The sequence below is a fragment of the Pseudophryne corroboree genome, chromosome 2 (assembly GCF_028390025.1).
Source record: "Pseudophryne corroboree isolate aPseCor3 chromosome 2, aPseCor3.hap2, whole genome shotgun sequence".
Lineage (NCBI taxonomy): Eukaryota > Metazoa > Chordata > Amphibia > Anura > Myobatrachidae > Pseudophryne > Pseudophryne corroboree.
The window spans coordinates 833,875,031-833,895,061 of NC_086445.1; the positions used below are offsets into that span (position 1 = coordinate 833,875,031).

Sequence of the window (20,031 nt, forward strand, 5' to 3'; positions counted from 1 at the left end):
GGGAGCGGACAGTGGGGGTGAGGGGGGGGCCTGCCTTGTGAGGGTTCGTTCTGGGCCCCATGACTTCTGGTGGCAGCCCTGCCTATGCTCTAGGCTACGATACTTGCTATCATGCAAATTCCAAGCAGACACAGGTCTAGATAGATTTGTCAGGGAGCAGCAAGGAAACACCTACAGATAGCAGGATGTGAACATGCAAAGCTCCCAGTTAACACTCACTATAGCCTGGGGCAGTAATAGCAATAAACAGGAGATTATGAAGCCTTGGAGAGAGATAGTGGAAAAGTTACCCAATTTATCCAATCAGTTTCTGTCATTTATTTAGCACAGTCTTTGAAATGACAGTTAGGCTTGATACATCCCCCCTTCTATGTGGACCAAGTTACTTCCTCTGTCTAAATGTAATACTATTTGCGCCCATGGCCTTGTCTAGTTCAATTTAATTAGCTGTTTCACTAGAAACAAACACTATTATTATTTCTAAGTATAGCTACCACCAGCACCACTTTAAATTGAGATGTCAAGAAAAACACAGATACTTCCAGCAGACCAAGCTCTATTGGTAGGCAAACAAGGATGGCAAAACCACCCAAGAAAGGTGGCAGAGTTCTATAAAATGGTGGCACAGGGGCTTATCAGCAAATCATAGTGCTAGAACATTCCACCCTAATAATGATGGAAGAAAATAGAATTTTAATTACCTACCGGTAAATCCTTTTCTCGTAGTCCATAAGGGATATTGGGGAATCTAGTACGATGGTGTATAGACTGGGTCCAAAGTAACCAGTGCACTTTAAATTTCTTCAACTGGGTGTGCTGACTCTTCCCCTCTATGCCCCCTCCCACAGCAGTTATAGGTAAAAACGTGCCCGAAGGAGAAAGGACATATATGAGAGAAGGAAATATGATAACAAAGAGTGGTGAGATTTACAGACCAGCACACCACTAACATATAACAACCAACAACGGCTGATAACAACAACAGAAACAGTTGAACAGGTAACCACATAATAAGAACCTGCAGAAAAGTCAACGCACTGAGGCGGACGCCCAATATCCCTCATGGTCTACGAGATAAGGATTTATCGGTCGGTAATTAAAATCCTATTTTCTCTATCATCCATAAGGGATATTGGGGAATCTAGTACGATGGGGACGTCCCAAAGCTTCCAGAATGGGTGGGAACGTGCGGAGACTGCTGCAGCACCGCCTGCCCAAACTGGGTATCCTCTTTGGCCAGGGTACCAAACTTGTGGAACTTCACAAAAGTGTTCTTCCCCAACCAGGTGGCAGATCAGCAAAGTTGTAAGGCCGAGACTCCATGGGCAGCCACCCAGGAAGAACCCACGGATCTCGTAGAGTGGGCCTTCAGAGACTTAGGAACAGGCAAGGCTGCCGACACATAGGCTTGTTGAATAGTAAGCCTAATCCAACGAGCAATGGACAGGACAGCAGGAAAACCCTTTTTCTGTGCATCATAGAGCACGAACAAGGAATCCGTCTTTCTGATCCGAGCCGTTCTCTTGACATAGATCTTCAAGGCTCGCACAGTATCTAATGCATCCGGAGGAACAGAAGTGCTAGAACTGGACGGAATCACTGTAGGCTGATACAAGTGAAACGCAGAGAGAACCTTCATCAGGAACTGCTGCCTAGTCCGGAGCACAGCTCTGTCCTCGTAAAAGACCAAGTACGGACTTGTACACTACAAGGTCCCCAATTCTGAGACATATTGAGCAGAAGCGAGTGCCAGTAACATCACCGTATTCCACGTGAGGTACTTGTCTTCCACTCTCAGAGGTTCAAACTAGTAGGACTGTAGAAAATCAAACACTACATTTAGATCCCAGGGTGCTGTAGGCAGCACAAAAGTAGGTTGGATGTGGAGTACCCCTTGCAAGAATGTCTAAACTTCTGGCAACACTGCCAATTTCACCTGCAAGAAAATGGAGAGGGCTGAAATCTGGACCTTAATGGAACCCAGATCCAAGCCTTTATCCACACCAGCCTGCAGGAAACATAAGAACCGTCCCAAGTTAAACTCAGCAGTTGGATACGTGCGCTCCTCGCACCAAGAGACATATGTCCTCCAGATATGACGATAGTGTTTTGACGTCACAGGTTTCCTTGCCTGAACCTTGGTAGTAATAATCTTTTTGGAAAGGCCCTCATGAGCTAGGATGTTCCGCTTAACCTCCATGCTGTCAAACGAAGTCGCCGTAAGTCCGGGTAGACAAACGGTCCTTGTTGTAGAAGATCTCTACTTAGTGGCAGAGGCCAAGGGTCTTCGACGGACATGTCCAGAAGATCTGCATACCACGCCCTTCGAGGCCAATTAGGGACAATCAGAATTACCTGGACTCTGATTCCTGATTCGCTTTAGCACCCTTGGGAGCAATGGAATCGGAGGAAACAGGTAGAACAGCCGGTAATGCCAAGGCGACACCAGTGCATCCACTGCCCTCGCCCGGGGGTCCCTGGTTCGCAAGCAATACCAGGGAAGTTTCTTGTTGAGATGAGAAGCCATCATGTCTATCTGCGGGCAGCCCCACCTATTGATAACCTGCTGGAACACCTGCTGGTGGAGACCCCACTCCCCCGGGTTGAGATCGTGACGACTCAGGAAGTCCACTTCCCAGTTGTCCACACCCGGAATGAAGATTACTGACAGAGCTCTTGCATTTCTTTCCGCCCAGAGGAGTATCTTTGACACCTCTCGCATGCAGGCTCTGCTTTTTGTCCCTCCTTGTCGATTGATATACGCCATCGCCGTGGCGTTGTCCGACTGTACCTGGATCGCGTTATCCCTGAGCAGATGAGAGGCCTGAAGTAGAGCTTTGTAGATTGCCCAAAGTTCCAAAATGTTGATGGTGATCGAAAGGAGGCTTTCGTGGGATGACCACCTGCCCTGAAACTGCGCCCCTTGGGTGACAGCTACCCATCCCCTTAGACTCGCATCCGTCGTGAGCAGGGTCCAATCCTGAATCCCGAAACGCCGTCCTCCCAGTAGGTTGGAGGACTGTAGCCACCACAGAAGGGAAATCCTGGCTTGACAGCCAAATCATCCGGTGCATCTGTAGATGTGATCCGGACCATCTTTCCCAACAATCTTATGCAAAGATGGATGGACACGCGAGTAGGTTGCACACCATGCGGACCATCTCCTGAAGTGGTCTCGCCTTGTCCTCTGGTAGGAACACCTTCTGGGCCCCAGTATCCAGCAAGATCCCCAGGAACAGGACCCTCTGAGTTGGCTCCAGGTGGGACTTCTGTAAGTTGAGAATCCACCAATGGAGTGACAGAAGTTGGACAGTGCAGTCGATATGGAGTAATAAAAGCTCCCTGGATCTTGCTTTGATCAGAAGATCGTCCAGGTAAGGGACAACATTGACCCCTTGGACCCGGAGTTGGAACATCATCTCCACCATCACCTTCGTGAATACCCTCGGGGCTGTACACAGGCCAAAGGGCAGAGCCTGGAATTGGAAGTGATTGTCCAGCAGGGCAAACTGCAGGTACGCCTGATTAGGCAGCCAAATCGGAATATGGAGGTAGGCGTCCTTGATATCCAAGGAAACCAGGAATTCCTGTTCTTCCAGGCCCACAATCACTGCCCGCAGGGATTCCATTTTGAACTTTAATACCTTCAAATAAGGATTCAATGATTTTAGATTTAAAATGGGTCTTACCGAACCGTCCGGTTTTGGCACCACAAATAGGTTGGAGTAAAACCCCTTGTCGCTACTGGAACAATGACGTGGGACTGGACCAACTTTTGGATGGCCTGTTGCAACGTAACTTGCATATCCTCCAAAGCTGGTAAGCTTGATTTGAAAAATCGTTGGGGAGGAGTACTGTCGAACTCCAGCTTGTAGCCTTGAGAAACGGGATTTCTGAACACCATGTATCCTGGCAGGAGGTCTCCCAAACGCGGCTGAAGTAACGCAGTAGAGCTCCCACCTTGAGATCCCCTTGGGGTGGGTGGGCACCGTCATGCTGAGGCCTTAGCGGAAGCAGGACTGGTGGTCTGTTACTGACCGCTGGTGCTTGCAGGCTTTCTGGACTTACCTCTGGTGCCTCTAGTGGCATTGGAGGTGCCTCTGGCCTTAGATCGAAATCTGTGAAACCGAAAGGACTGGACAGACGGCCCTGGGTAGGAGCGTCTCGCTGGCGGGGCCCCAGAGGGGAGAAACGTAGATTTCCTAGCCGTAACTTTGGAAATCCAGGTATCCAATTTATTCCCAAAGAGCCATTCCCCAGAAAAGGGGAGGGATTTCACACTACATTTGGATTCTGCGGCCGCAATCCACTGACGCAGCCACAAGGCCCTGCGCACCAACACTGTCTTGGCAGAAGTCCTAGCATTAATGTTCCCCATCTCCTTGAGTGAATCAGAGGATACGTGTAGTGTCCTGAATGTGTTTTAGGAGGGTCACCATAGTAACCAAGGGCATATCCCCCGAGAGGCCCCCCTGAATTTGAGTAGCCCAGGAATGAATGGCATGGGTCATCCAGCAACCAGCAATGACCAGCCTTTGTGATACACCTGCTGCCATGTAAATAGATTTGAGTGTAGTCTCTATTTTCCTATCCCCATGATCCTTCATGGTTAAGAAGCCCGGGGCAGGCAGCATCGCCTTTTTGGAAAGGCGAGAGACTGATACATCAACCCCTGGGGGTTCCTCACAAAATTTCCTACCTTCAGGATCAAATGGAAAAGTGCACAAAATTTTTTTGGACACTTGGAATTTTTTGTCTGTATTTTTCCAGGCCAGCTTGAATAGGTCATCTAACTCTGTAGAGTCAGGAAAAGTGACATTAGGCTTGTTTTGTATAAAGAAAAACGACTGCTGTGTCGCAGTGTACTCTAGAGGGAGCTTTAACACGTCCCGTATAGTCAGAATTAGGGGTTCAATACCGCCCGTGATCAGCCGCACAGTGAACCGGGGGACCCCCCTAGCGTGCCCCCCCCCCCCTGTGTACTCACCACCGATGTCACCTTCAGGCAGCGTTAGGGGTGTGCGGCGTGCTGCGGCTGTGATAGCCAAGGCGCAGTGCCCCGCTGAACAACAACCCCTCAGGACAGTGGTCTTGCAGCGGGGAAGTGGCTCTGCACCTCGTAAAAGCCGGTGACCCCCCCCCCCCCCCAACTCCCACGGTGCAGGTATGCTGTTGCCCAAACAGCATACAGAAAATAACAAACATAAAAAAGAAATTGAAGAAAACTCTCTGGAGCTCAGAGTGTGCATCCTCTCCTGAGGGCACTTTTTTCTAAACTGTCTGTGGGAGGGGGCATAGAGGGGAGGAGCTAGCACACCCAGTCGAAGAAATTTAAAGTGCACTGGCTCCTTTGAACCCCGTCTATACCCCCATCGTACTAGATTCCCCAATATCCCTTATGGATGCTAGAGAAATATTACACCAAAAAAAGTAGAAAATACCATGAAAATGCCAGTTCTGTCCAAAACAGGTATGTGTAAAATCCAACCAGTGATCCTTATACACAATGCCTCACAATTTCCACAGGTTGAATAGAGAAATGGAAGAGATCCCAACAATACTGACAGAACTAGGGGGGTAATTCCGAGTTGATCGCTCGCTGCAACTTTTTGCAGCCCGTGCGATCAACTAGACGCCGCCTATGGGGGACTGTATTTTTGCATAGCAAGGCTGCGATCGCTTGTGCAACCCTGCTATGCAAACAAAGTTTTCTGTAGAACAAGACCAGGGTAAGAGTTACTTACCCTGTGCGATGAATCCAGCGTTGCAGGTCCCGGAATTGACGTCAGACACCCGTCCTCCAAACGCCTGGACACTCCTGCGTTCACCGCACCACTCCCAGAAAACGGTCAGTTGCCACCCACAAACGCCCTCTTCCTGTCAATCTCCTTGCGATCAGCTGTACGAATGGTTTCTTCGTTAAATCCATCCCTCAGCAACGATCCGTTTTGTAGCCGTACGAGGCCCCTGCGCATTGCGGTGCATGCGCAGTAGTAACCTGTTCGCTGCGCTGCAAAAAAACGGCAGCGAACGATCAACTTGGAATGACCCCCCAGGTGTATAAGGTTCACACATATGCACAGTGCACACATAGCTGCTGGGATTCCAGATAGACAGAACATGTATACACCTTTACAGTATCAGTGCTGCATGTATCGTATGTCTGTCAAAATAGATAAACAATCAATAAAGTATTTTTACCGATTGAGAGCGAAAGCATAATGGAACTTTATATTGTGCTGGTCTGCCAAGTCACAGGTTGGCAGCATTTCCAGAGTTTCCACCAGTCTGACCATGGCATCATAATCCTGTAAGGAACAAAACAAACTTTGATGCACTGTGTGAGCAGGCCACATAATGAAACATTCACAAAACACTACAAAAACTATTACATTTTATTTACAGTATAAGGTGTCACAGGTTTCCGCAGCACCATAAGCTAAGTATACACACACTATACAATTATTGGGCCAACTTGCCAATAATTGGGATAAATCGGTCTGATTTATTGTATAGTGTGTACGAACGATCGTGTCTGCGTTTCGCCGATAATTCTGGAAAATCTTTTCCACACACAGGAGCGATCGATTTTGTGATGTGTCGTCCCAAACCAAAAATCACAGACACAATCTCCCGATATCTAGCAGTGTGTGTGTGCATTCTCAATAATCTGCCCATATTTTCTCTGTTTTCCTTTAACTATGTCATCCTCTATGTGGGCGGATATATGCAAATGCAGTGTGATGTGGCAGAAAATGAGTAACTATAAAAGAAAAAATCTCTTAGTGTGTAGCTCAGATTTCCCGAAAAATCGTCCGATTGCCTACAATTTCCCGAAACATTGTCCGATTGTCAGGCCGACCAAAGAAAAACTGTTTGTGTGTACCTGGTTATAACAAAACAACAATGAATTACATGGAAATTACAGAAAATATTATATGCTCCTCCCCATGACATGTGTATGCCACTATTATAGGATAAAATGTTATGTAACAATGTTAATACCGCTTAATGAAAGTGTGGTAATTAATAAAGAAAAAGCAAAACTACACAATTTCTGTGACACCTACTAAAGTAGATTACGTCAGCTGTCATCTGCTCTGAGGTTTTGCTGTCTTGCCAATATTTTATTAGTCATTTAGTAAGCAATTAAGGCAGATTAAATATTTTCCCTTGTGAATACACTGGCTCACGTAAAGCAGATACATTCGCTCAACACATGATTACTTTGCAATGTTAATTTTTATGTTTAGTAAATTCTGAATTATTATGTGAGGTAAGAACATGTCACTGATACATGTCAGGGTTTGCTCTCTAGGACTATTATTATATATTCCATTGTACTAAATGTAAGAACCTGGGCGTGAATTGCGCATTGCCCAATCTCATTGCTGTGGATACCATCGCCAGTGCTCTAAGCTGTTTTCCTTTATGAGTTTCATTGCACTAGCTAGCATAACAACTTAATTTCCTTTACTTATTGAACACAGCACCTGAGGTCTGGGCTGTGATAACTGTCAATCACTTGCTATTTAGCAGAATGTGTTTTTCCTGCAAGTGACTGACAGTTACCTCCGCTCTGACTACATATGCTGCTGAAGAATTCATTTAAAAGCAATTGCTTCACTTATCTATCATCCTAGCATCTGACATGCAATGCAACCGCAGCTCTCTCTGCAATTTCTTATATTGTACAATGATATAACAGCAAACCATGTGCCTAGCCATGATACCAGTGAATTAGGCACGTGAGGCACATGCCTAGGGGCAGCACTTGTTTGTGGGCGGCACTTGGATTGTGTTGGTACTGTCACCCCAAAAAGTATCAGTAACTCTTAAATATTTCCACTGTACTGTGCCATATGCCATCTTGAGTGGAATGTAACTCTGTAGGACATGCACACGATGCCCCTGTAAGCTTCAATAAAAACTAAAATTAGGGGGGGGGGGGATTACTGTTGTAGACAGTAGACACATCTGTAGACAGTATAGTGCCACTAGTGGGTAAAGAGTCGATTAGGGAGGAGCATTAATACAAATGTGCCTAATTTGCCCAACAAGGGTGGTCATTCGAGTTGTTCGCTCGCTAGCAGTTTTTAGCAGCCGTGCAAACGCTATGCCGCCTCCCACTGGGAGTGTATTTTAGCTTAGCAGAAGTGCGAACGAAAGGATCGCAGAGCGGCAGCAAAGTTTTTTTGTGCAGTTTTAGAGTAGCTCAATACCTACTCAGCGCTTGCGATGACTTCAGACTGTTCAGTTCCTGTTTTGACGTCACAAACACGCCCTGCGTTCGCCCAGCCACGCCTGCGTTTTTCCTGGCACGCCTGCGTTTTTCCGAACACTCCCTGAAAACGGTCAGTTGACACCCAGAAACGCCCACTTCATGTCAATCACTCTGCAGCCAGCAGTACGACTGAAAAGCTTCGCTAGACCCTGTGTGAAACTACATCGTTCGTTGTAATAGTACGTCGCGCGTGCGCATTGTGACGCATACGCATGCGCAGAAGTGCCGTTTTTTTGCCTCATCGCTGCACAGCGAACATTTTCAGCTGGCGATCAACTCGGAATGGCCACCAAGGTGTTTTTCATAGTGTCCATTTAATGTATAAGTCCAGCATGAAAGAAACATGTTCTTTATAGTAAAATGGACAATATAGTAATATGGACAAAAATAATGACCATTATGAGATGGTCGCATTACTGTTGTGCCTCACCCGTAAATCTGGCCCTACATGATACTACAATTAAAACTCATCAATGGTTTGATATTTAACGACACCATTGCGTTAACATTATGTGTGGGTTACATATTGGCAGCAGAAACGCAACTTTTAAACATTGCTGATGTGTTAAATGCTTTATTAGCGGTGTCTCTAATCTCATTAATGTGCACACTCACTGTATGCCACCTTACTCTAAACGGCAGATGTGAAATGCATTACAAACATACATCATCATTATATAAAGCTATCATTACATGTTATTAGGATTTTTAGTCTCACTCTTATACCTGGATGTCTCGGTATGATAGAAGCAGGTTGATTACAATATCGGAGGTCAGGACCTCTGTGTTGTCCATTCGTAATTTGATACGGGTCAGCTCCTTGGCAAGTTCATCGCCCTGGTACTTGTCCCTGGCTTTTCTGATGTCATTTAGCAGAGTTTCCTTGTAGTATGCACTACCAAAAATGAAAGAGTGAGCATTACCACTTGTTTTTTGTTATTGCCAATGATATCGCTATTCTGAATGAAAATATATACAATTCACAGTATAATTAGGCCTTATTATCAAACAGAACGACTTATTTCTGCATCTATTGGCAACGTGTATTGCAATGTGTATTGTCATGCCAGGGTAAAAACAATAATAACATATACAGATGTGTCCACTTACATTGTTGCTTCCAGCGGGCTGCAACATGACAATTTCCGTTCATGTACCTGACACAATACGCCACGGCTCCGTTTGCACCATGCAAAACTATGGGATTGTGGGTGCAAATGCCGGACACTGGTGGGCCATTTTTTCATGGCATACACGCTGCAGTGCGAGTAAAGATGTAAAAGGACACATCTGTAGACAGTATAGTGTCACTAGTGGGTAAAGAGTTGGTTAGGGAGGAACATTAATACAAATGTGCCTGATTTGCCCAACAAGGTGATTTTCATAGTGTCCATTTAATGTATAAGTCCAGCATGAAAGAAACATATTCTTTATAGTAAAATGATATATATGGACAAAAAATAAGAATTTACTCACCGGTAATTCTATTTCTCGTAGTCCGTAGTGGATGCTGGGGACTCCGTAAGGACCATGGGGAATAGACGGCTCCGCAGGAGACTGGGCACATCTAAAGAAAGATTTAGGTCTATCTGGTGTGCACTGGCTCCTCCCCCTATGACCCTCCTCCAAGCCTCAGTTAGGACACTGTGCCCGGAAGAGCTGACACAATAAGGAAGGATTTTGAATCCCGGGTAAGACTCATACCAGCCACACCAATCACACCGTATAACTCGTGATAGGAACCCCGGTTAACAGTATGATAACAACGGAGCCTCTGAACAGATGGCTCGCAATAACAACCCGATTTGTGTAACAATAACTATTTACAAGTATTGCAGACAATCCGCACTTGGGATGGGCGCCCAGCATCCACTACGGACTACGAGAAATAGAATTACCGGTGAGTAAATTCTTATTTTCTCTGACGTCCTAGTGGATGCTGGGGACTCCGTAAGGACCATGGGGATTATACCAAAGCTTCCAAACGGGCGGGAGAGTGCAGATGACTCTGCAACACCGAATGAGAGAACTCCAGGTCCTCCTCAGCCAGGGTATCAATTTTGTAGAATTTTGCAAACGTGTTTGCCCCTGACCAAGTAGCAGCTCGGCAAAGTTGTAAAGCCGAGACCCCTCGGGCAGCCGCCCAAGATGAGCCCACCTTCCTTGTGGAATGGGCTTTTACAGATTTAGGCTGCGGTAGTCCCACCGCAGAATGCGCCAGCTGAATAGTGCTACAAATCCAGCGCGCGATAGTCTGCTTAGAAGCAGGAGCACCCAGTTTTTTGGGTGCATACAGGATAAACAGCGAGTCAGTTTTCCTAACTCCAGCCGTCCTGGAAACATAAATTTTCAGGGCCCTGACTACGTCCAGTAACTTGGAATCCTCCAAGTTCCTAGTAGCCGCAGGCACCACAATAGGCTGGTTCAAGTGAAACGCTGATACCACCTTCGGGAGAAACTGAGGACGAGTCCTCAACTCTGCCCTATCCATATGGAAAATCAGATAAGGGCTTTTATAGGACAAAGCCGCCAATTCTGACACACGCCTGGCCGAAGCCAGAGCCAACAGCATGACCACTTTCCACGTGAGATATTTCAAATCCACAGTCTTAAGTGGTTCAAACCAATGTGATTTCAGGAACTCCAAAACCACATTGAGATCCCAAGGTGCCACTGGGGGCACAAAAGGAGGCTGAATACGCAGAACTCCTTTGACAAAAGTCTGAACTTCAGGCAGTGAAGCCAGTTCTTTCTGGAAGAAAATCGACAGGGCCGAAATCTGGACTTTAATGGACCCCAATTTGAGGCCCAACGTCACCGCTGCTTGCAGGAAATGCAGGAATCGACCCAGTTGAAATTCCTCCGTTGGGGCCTTCCTGGCCTCACACCAAGCAACATATTTTCGCCAAATGCGGTGATAATGTTTTGCGGTGACATCCTTCCTGGCTTTGATCAGGGTAGGGATGACTTCCTCCGGAATGCCCTTTTCCTTCAGGATCCGGTGTTCAACCGCCATGCCGTCAAACGTAGCCGCGGTAAGTCTTGGAACAGACAGGGCCCCTGCTGCAGCAGGTCCTGTCTGAGCGGCAGAGGCCAAGGGTCCTCTGAAAGCATCTCTTGAAGTTCCGGGTACCAAGCTCTTCTTGGCCAATCCGGAACCACAAGTATAGTTTTCACTCCTCGCCTTCGTATTATTCTCAGTACCTTGGGAATGAGAGGCAGAGGAGGAAACACATAAACCGACTGGTACACCCACGGTGTCACTAGAGCGTCCACAGCGATCGCCTAAGGGTCCCTTGACCTGGCGCAATATCATTTTAGCTTTTTGTTGAGGCGGGACGCCATCATGTCCACCTGTGGTCTTTCCCACCGGTTTACCAGCATTTGGAAGACTTCTGGATGAAGTCCCCATTCTCCCGGGTGGAGGTCGTGCCTGCTGAGGAAGTCTGCTTCCCAGTTGTCCACTCCCGGAATGAACACTGCTGTCAGTGCTAACACATGATTTTCCGCCCATCGGAGAATCCTTGTGGCTTCTGCCATTGCCCTCTTGCTTCTTGTGCCGCCCTGTCTGTTTACATGGGCGACCGCCGTGATGTTGTCTGATTGGATCAGTACCGGCTGGTTCTGAAGCAGGGGCCTTGCTTGGCTTAGGGCATTGTAAATGGCCCTTAGCTCTAGAATATTTATGTGAAGCGAAATCTCCTGATTTGACCACAGTCCTTGGAAATTTCTTCCCTGTGTGACTGCGCCCCAGCCCCGAAGGCTGGCATCCGTGGTCACCAGGACCCAGTCCTGTATTCCGAATCTGCGGCCCTCTAGTAGATGAGCCCTCTGCAGCCACCACAGCAGCGATAACCTGGTCCTTGCCGACAGGGTTATCCGCTGTTGCATCTGGAGATGGGACCCGGACCATTTGTCCAACCGGTCCCACTGGAAAGTCCTTGCGTGGAACCTTCCGTATGGAATTGCTTCGTACGAAGCTACCATTTTTCCCAGGACTCGTGTGCATTGATGTACCGACACCTGTCCCGGTTTTAGGAGGTCTCTGACTAGAGATGACAACTCCTCGGCTTTTTCCACTGGAATAAACGCTTTTTTTCTGGTCTGTGTCCAGAATCATTCCCAGGAACAGAAGACGTGTCGTCGGGACTAGCTGTGACTTTGGAATATTGAGAATCCAGCCGTGCTGTTGTAGCACTTCCCGAGAAAGTGCTACCCCCACTACCAACTGTTCCTTGGACCTCGCCTTTATCAGGAGATCGTCCAAGTACGGGATAATTAAAACTTCCTTCTTGCGAAGGAGTATCATCATTTCGGCCATTACCTTGGTAAAGACCCTCGGTGCCGTGGATAACCCAAACGGCAGCGTCTGGAACTGATAATGACAGTCCTGTACCACAAATCTGAGGTACTCCTGGTGAGGATGGTAAATGGGGACATGCAGGTACGCATCCTTGATGTCCAGGGAGACCATGTAATCCCCCTCGTCCAGGCTCGCAATAACCGCCCTGAGCGATTCCATCTTGAACTTGAACCTTTTGATATAAGTGTTCAAGGATTTTAGATTTAAGATGGGTCTCACCGAACCGTCCGGTTTCGGTACCACAAACATTGTGGAATAGTAACCCTTCCCTTGCTGAAGGAGGGGTACCTTGACAATCACTTGCTGTGAATACAGTTTTTGGATAGCCACCAACACTGCCTCCCTGGCAGAGGGAGTTGCTGGTAAGGCATATTTTAGAAAACGGCGGGGGGGGGGGACGTCTCGAATTCCAGCCTGTACCCCTGAGATACTACTTGAAGGGCCCAGGGATCCACCTGTGAGAGAGCCCACTGTGTGCTGAAATTTCTGAGACAGGCCCCCACCGTACCCGGATCCGCCTGTGAAGCCCCAGCGTCATGCTGTGGACTTACCGGACGCGGGGGAGGACTTCTGCTCTTGGGAACTGGCTGTATGCTGCAGCTTTTTCCCTCTACCTTTGCCTCTCGGCAGAAAGGATGCGCCTCGAGCCCTCTTGTGTTTATGGGGCCGAAAGGACTGTACTTCATAATACGGTGCCTTCTTTTGCTGTGAGGTATTCTGGCGGCAATGGACATTGCGCTTATTTTTGATGCCAGCCGGCAAATATCCCTCTGTGCATCACGCATGTATAAGACAGCGTCCTTTATATGCTCTACTGTCAGCAAAATAGTGTCCCTATCCAGGGTATCAATATTATCTGACAGGGAATCTGACCACGCAGCAGCAGCACTGCACATCCATGCTGATGCAATCGCTGGTCGCAATATAATGCCCGTGTGTGTATATATAGCTTTTAGGGTAGCCTCCTGCTTTCTATCAGCAGGATCCTTTAGGGCGGCCGTATCCGGAGACGGTAGTGCCACCTGTTTTGATAAACGTGTAAACGCTTTATCTACCCTAGGGGACGTTTCCCAACGTGACCTATCCTCTGGCGGGAAAGGGTACGCTGCCAATAACCGTTTAGAAATTATCAATTTCTTATCGGGGGAAGTCCAGGCTTCCTCACACACCTCATTTAATTCCTCAGATGCAGGAAAAACTACTGGTAGTTTTTTCTCACCGAACATAATACCCTTTTTTGTGGTACCTGGGGTACTATCAGAAATGTGTAATACATTTTTCATTGCCTCAATCATGTAACGGGTGGACCTATTGAAGGGTACACTAGTCTCATCGTCGTCGACACTGGAGTCGGTATCCGTGTCGACATCTGTGTCTGCCATCTGAGGTAGCGGGCGTTTTAAAGCCCCTGATGACATTTGAGACGCTGGAACAGTCACAAGCTGAGTAGCCGGCTGTCCTATGTCGTCAAACCTTTTATGTAAGGAGCTGACACTGTCACGTAATTCCTTTCATAAGTCCATCCACACAGGTGTCGACCCCTCAGGGGGTGACAGCACATTTACAGGCATTTGCTCTGCCTCCACATCATTTTCCTCATCATACATGTCGACACAGCGGTACCGACACACAGCACACACACAGGGAATGCTCTGACAGAGGACAGGACCCCACAAAGCCCTTTGGGGAGACAGAGGGAGAGTATGCCAGCACACACCAGAGCGCTATATACCACAGGGATATCACCTATAAAGAGTGTTTTCCCTTATAGCTGCATATATATATTATACTGCGCCTAAATTTGTGCCCCCCCTCTCTTTTTTACCCTTTCTGTAGTGCAGGACTGCAGGGGAGAGCCAGGGAGCGATCCTTCCAGCGGAGCTGTGAGGGAAAATGGCGCCAGTGTGCTGAGGGAGATGGCTCCGCCCCTTTTTCGGCGGGCTTTCTCCCGCTTTTTGTGTTATTCTGGCAGGGGTAATTTACACCTATATAGCCTCTGGGGCTATATATGGTGTCAGTTTTGCCAGCCAAGGTGTTAATATTGCTGCTCAGGGCGCCCCCCCCCCCAGCGCCCTTCACCCATCAGTGACCGAAGTGTGTGGTGTGCATGAGGAGCAATGGCACACAGCTGCAGTGCTGTGCGCTACCTTGGAGAAGACAGAAGTCTTCAGCCGCCGATTTTCCGGACCTTCTTGCTTCTGGCTCTGTAAGGGGGACGACGGTGCGGCTCCGGGAACGGACGACGAGGTCGGGTCCTGTGTGCGATCCCTCTGGAGCTAATGGTGTCCAGTAGCCTTAGAAGCCCAAGCTACCACCACTTAGGTAGGTTCGCTTCTTCTCCCCTTAGTCCCTCGCTGCAGTGAGCCTGTTGCCAGCAGGTCTCACTGTAAAATAAAAAACCTAAACTATACTTTCTTTCTAGGAGCTCAGGAGAGGCCCTAGTGTGCATCCAGCTCGGCCGGGCACAGAAATCTAACTGAGGCTTGGAGGAGGGTCATAGGGGGAGGAGCCAGTGCACACCAGATAGACCTAAATCTTTCTTTAGATGTGCCCAGTCTCCTGCGGAGCCGTCTATTCCCCATGGTCCTTACGGAGTCCCCAGCATCCACTAGGACGTCAGAGAAATAATGACCATTATGAGATGGAAGCGGTTTTAGGGGGACATTTACTAAGCTGTGATAAGAGCAGAGAAGTGAGCCAGTGGAGAAGTGCCCCTGGCAACCAATCAGCACTGAAGTAACATCTATAATGTGCATACTATAAAATTATAGAGAGCTGCTCATTGGTTGATGGGGCAACTTCTCCACTGGCTCACTTCTCCGCTCTTATCACTGCTTAGTAAATGTCCCCCATAGTGCGGTGAGATTTGGGAATTTAGATAGGAAAATGTATTACTTTTGCTCCATTTTGAATCAGGATCTAAGGAGGTGAAATATATTCCTTTAAAGTGCAGTGTTAGATTTTATTAGACCACTAGATGATACTCAATCAGCAAAGAATGTCCTTGAGCCTCCCATCTCCACCAATTGGCCAGTGCAAGTGTACACACCCACTAACGCAAACACACAAAAGTCTGAGCGCAACATTACAGAGCAGCATTTTTCCTGTGGTTTAGAACGCTGACAGCTGTGATTCCATTTCAGTTATAAAGTCAAGGCCATAACAGCTTAGTAAATCGCTATTGTCACTTTTTAGTCTGAAAACCCTGCTACTAGAAAGCTTTAGTATTTACCAAACAATGCCAGTAGAAGTCAATGATATAAATGTAACACATCAAAGTCCATTCACATATAACTGGGTAAATAAATACATTTCCTAAATCACAGTATACATTCTAAACTCACCACGACGTAACATGTATGTCCTTCAGGAGACTAATGAATTTATCAATCAAGGGGACGCACAAGGGTCCCAAGAGGTTGTCCCAGTTTGGCTGAATGTACTCTGAGGCTCTCCGCTGGGCATCACTCTCACAGCAAAAGTAGTCCCCGCAGGGGGTCACAATGTAAGAAATAAAGAAGTAGTTTCCACTAGAGGCCTGGGGATATAAAAATAAAGAATGTAATAAGTAAAACATACCTACAGTACCAGAAATATAAAACATTTACAGTATGGGTATATTCAATTACAGACGAAACTGCCGTCTTGTCGGTAAGATGGCAGTTTTCGACTTTTTAAGGTCGAAAGGGGTTCCGACCTATTCAATCCTCCCCTCAGCTTTCCGACAAGTCGGGAAATTCGACTTGTCGGAAAGCACGTGGATCGGCGGAATAGCCGCCGATCCGCATGCTTCTGTCGGAATCGGGACCAAATTTGACAGGTTTTTGTCCCGTTTTCAACAATCTCAATCCGACTTTAAAAAAAGTCGGATTGAGGGGAGGAGACGGGGGAGCTGTGCGGCGGGCTATGGGGAGCGGGGCGGTGGGCTAGGGGCAGTGGGGAGGGCATGTACCTTACGGGCGTCCCCCTGGGCCAAACACCTCTCTCCCTGCAGCTCTCCCCAGCAGGCACTTGGCTACACGGCTGAGTGCCATGATGTGCCTCCAGCAGCTCCCTGTGAGCTCACACATGGGGAGCTGCTGACAGCAGCTGCACGGACCCCGGCCAAATCCGACAGTCGGATTAGGCTCAAATTCAACAGTCGGATTTGGCCACTCAATTGAATAGGGTTTGTCGTATCCATTCCGACAAATGCATGTCAGAATGGATCCGACTTTAATTGAATATACCTCTATATCTCCATTAATGGGCATAAAAGATAATTCAAACTTTTTTTTTCGGGGAAGTGGTGATAGTTTTGCTTTTAAGTTAATTTTATTTTTTAAATTGCGACTAATTTTACCTGTGTGTGCTGTGGAAAGTGGGAAGAATCAATATGGTAAAGCAGAAGATATATGGAAGAAATAATACAAGTATTATTTTAATTAAGACAAGGGTCTTGTAGCTAGTAACCACGGAAGACATTAATTGGTTACTAACTAGCCAGTCAAATGAGAACTACCAACCAAAGGACTAAACAGTTTACAGTGCTACCTAAACTTTCCAAATACATTTATAAGTATGGAAGAATAGTTTCCAGATATATATACTTTAAAAAATTATGTACACTTTTTAAATAATATCAGTGATGCCTTTTGGCTGACGGTATGGGTGGTGACAGCCAAAAGACATCAATTCTTACAAATAAAAATATATATTATGGGGGAAATTCAATTAGTGCGGTAATTTACCGCGGGCTAATTGAAGTAGCGGGGCCATTCAATTACAGCTGAAGGCAGCACACAGGCTGCAGTTAACGAGGATTTCTATACAAGCCTGAGCAGACTCAAAAAGAAATCTGCGTTAAATTACATGTTAACCCATAGGTCTGAGAACTTCTCCTGGATATGAGTTAATACGCATTAACAAGGTAATTTACCAGCCAACAAAAAGAGTCTGTACTTGAATAGACACTGGCACTAAAGCCCGGGGATACCACCCTTTTTCCTCATGCTGTAATTTACAGCTGCTAACTGAATTCCCCCCTAAGGATTCAATGCATGTCGGATCCGACAATGCAGTATTCAATTTACGGGCAAATCCGACTGGTTTTGCCCGTTTTCGACAATGTCAATCCGACTTTTTTCAAAGTCGGATTGACATTGTCGAAAACGGGACTAAAACCTGTCGGATGTGGCCGCAAATTCGACAAAACACGTGGATCTGCGGATAATCTGCTGCTCATGTGTTTTCCGACAAGTCGGAATTGCAGACAAGTCGGAAAAACGGCAGCCCCACTGAACAGGTCGAATCGTGATTCGACCTAAAAAAAAGTCAGAAACTACTTTCCGACTAGGCAGGAGTTCCGACTTCAATTGAATACTGCCCTAAGCCTCTGTCCTGCTGTATATGATGTATATTAATAAGTAAAAATGGATTTGGAAAAAATCCCACTTAGAAATCTCTATACTTAAAGCTTCACTAGCACCTAGAAGAAAGTAGGTGCCGGGCTTCCGTCCACTGTCTTGGTCGCTATGACCTACTATGCAGAAGCACTACGAGTTGCTATGCTGGAGCACTACATGCTGCTGTGATGAAGCACTATGGGCTGCTGTGCTGGGGCACTATGGACTGTTATGCTGGATCACTACGGGCTGCTAAACTGGAGCACTTCAACCTGCTATGCTGGAGCACTATTGCCTGCTATGCTAGAGCACTACAGGCGGCTAAGCTGGAGCTCTATGTGCTACTAAGCTGAGGACTACAGGCTGCTATGCTGGAGCACTATGGGCTGCTATGCTGGAGAACTACAACCTGCTATGCTGGAGCACTACAGGCAGCTGAGCTGGAGCACTACGGGCAGCTGAGCTGGAGCACTATGGCCTGCTGTGCTGGAGCACTACAGGCTGCTAAGCTGGGGCACTACGGGCTACTAAGCTGGAGCACTACAGGCTACTAAGCTGGAGCACTACGGGCTACTAAGTTGGAGCACTAAAGGCTGCTATGCTGGAGCACGCACTACAGGCTACTATGCTGGAACACTATGGGCTGCTATGCTGGAGAACAATGGGCTGTATTTGTAATGCAGAATGAGAAAAACAATATATTTCACCAACATACTAGATGTATTACAGCTTTAAGTTAAAAATAGAAGTCTGAGGAGAGCCAGAAATATGGGTCATGAGAACAAGTGTGGTTTCTTTGGTTACCTGCTCCAGTTCAGATAACCAGATGACAACATGTTATGTAACTATCAGGTAAACATCTTTGAAAGCATCTCACAAAGACACAAAGAGAGTAGCTATCCTTGGTATTTTTAGAGTACGAGATCCCATTGACTACTGCATCCAGACAGAGTCCTTCAATCCAAAATAAACTACTGAAAGAAAAACTTGGTTTTCCCTAGTGAAATTATTTTAGTATCGTCATTTAATCCTGATACAGTTAGCTAGTATTTTGTGCAATCTGCAGTTTACAATTTAAAGGAAATTTAAATGTATCCTGTTTATTTTCCAAATCAAACAAAATAATTTAGATTTTATTTTTTTTAAATAGTTAATATTCAATACCATTGGCCAGACATACAATGTGTGCCTGTGATATGTGTGGGAGAGTAGTATAGTTAATGACTGAGGGGTATATTTAGTAAGGTGAGTTTTTTAGAAGTGGAGATGTTGCCCATAGCAACCAATTCAGATTCCACTCTACATTTATCAAGCTGCTTCTAGAAGATAATAGTTAGAATCTGACTGGTTGCTATGGGCAACATCTCCACTTCTAAAAAAACTCACACCTTAGTAGATAAACCCCAGGGAGTCAGAAACAGAGGTGTGTATGAGAAAGTTACTTAACTCTCACACTCCCTTTTGTCACTCAAATATAGATTTACGTATCCATTAATAAAACCAACAAAATCACAAAATAATGATAATGTAATATATTTAAAGTAAACAATAACCAGTAGATTTTCCCCAAAAATTGCTGTTTGCAGGGATAAGGGATGTTATTATGGGTCAATTTATCAATTTATTCATGCCAAAACAGCTCGTCCAATAAGCAGAAGTTGCAGTTGTCTTAAAAACACCTCAACAACCATGTCATATTTAAATTTTCATGAACGGTAATACAATTGTACGAAATTATTAAGAAATACATGGTAATGAAATAAATGTCAGATGTTTCTTTAAACACACTCAGGAGCATTGTGTCCATTATTGTGAATAAAGACGCATATAGTGAGTGCCCCTGCAACCAAAGGCTCTCATATGTTTACGTGATCAACAACAATCTACAGATGCTAACAAAGGATTTGTGCCAGAATGTGTAGATGTATAGAAAATCCAAATTGTGACTTTTGGGCATATTTATTAATTATAAGGTCCTAGATCTGATAATTATAAGTTCT

At 46.3% G+C, this 20,031-nt stretch overlaps 1 protein-coding gene across 2 annotated transcripts in view; it reads right to left on the minus strand.

Moving 5' to 3' along the window:
* Positions 1 to 20,031, minus strand: part of MAP3K15 (mitogen-activated protein kinase kinase kinase 15) — a 471,487-nt gene that overhangs the window by 200,915 nt on the left and 250,541 nt on the right. For both annotated transcript variants that reach the window (XM_063955733.1, XM_063955732.1), the window contains exons 4-6: positions 15,992 to 16,185; positions 9,011 to 9,179; positions 6,202 to 6,308 (exon numbers count right to left, since the gene is read on the minus strand). In XM_063955733.1, the coding sequence (XP_063811803.1) occupies positions 6,202 to 6,308; positions 9,011 to 9,179; positions 15,992 to 16,185 (470 nt within the window). The remainder of the gene's footprint in view (positions 1 to 6,201; positions 6,309 to 9,010; positions 9,180 to 15,991; positions 16,186 to 20,031) is intronic.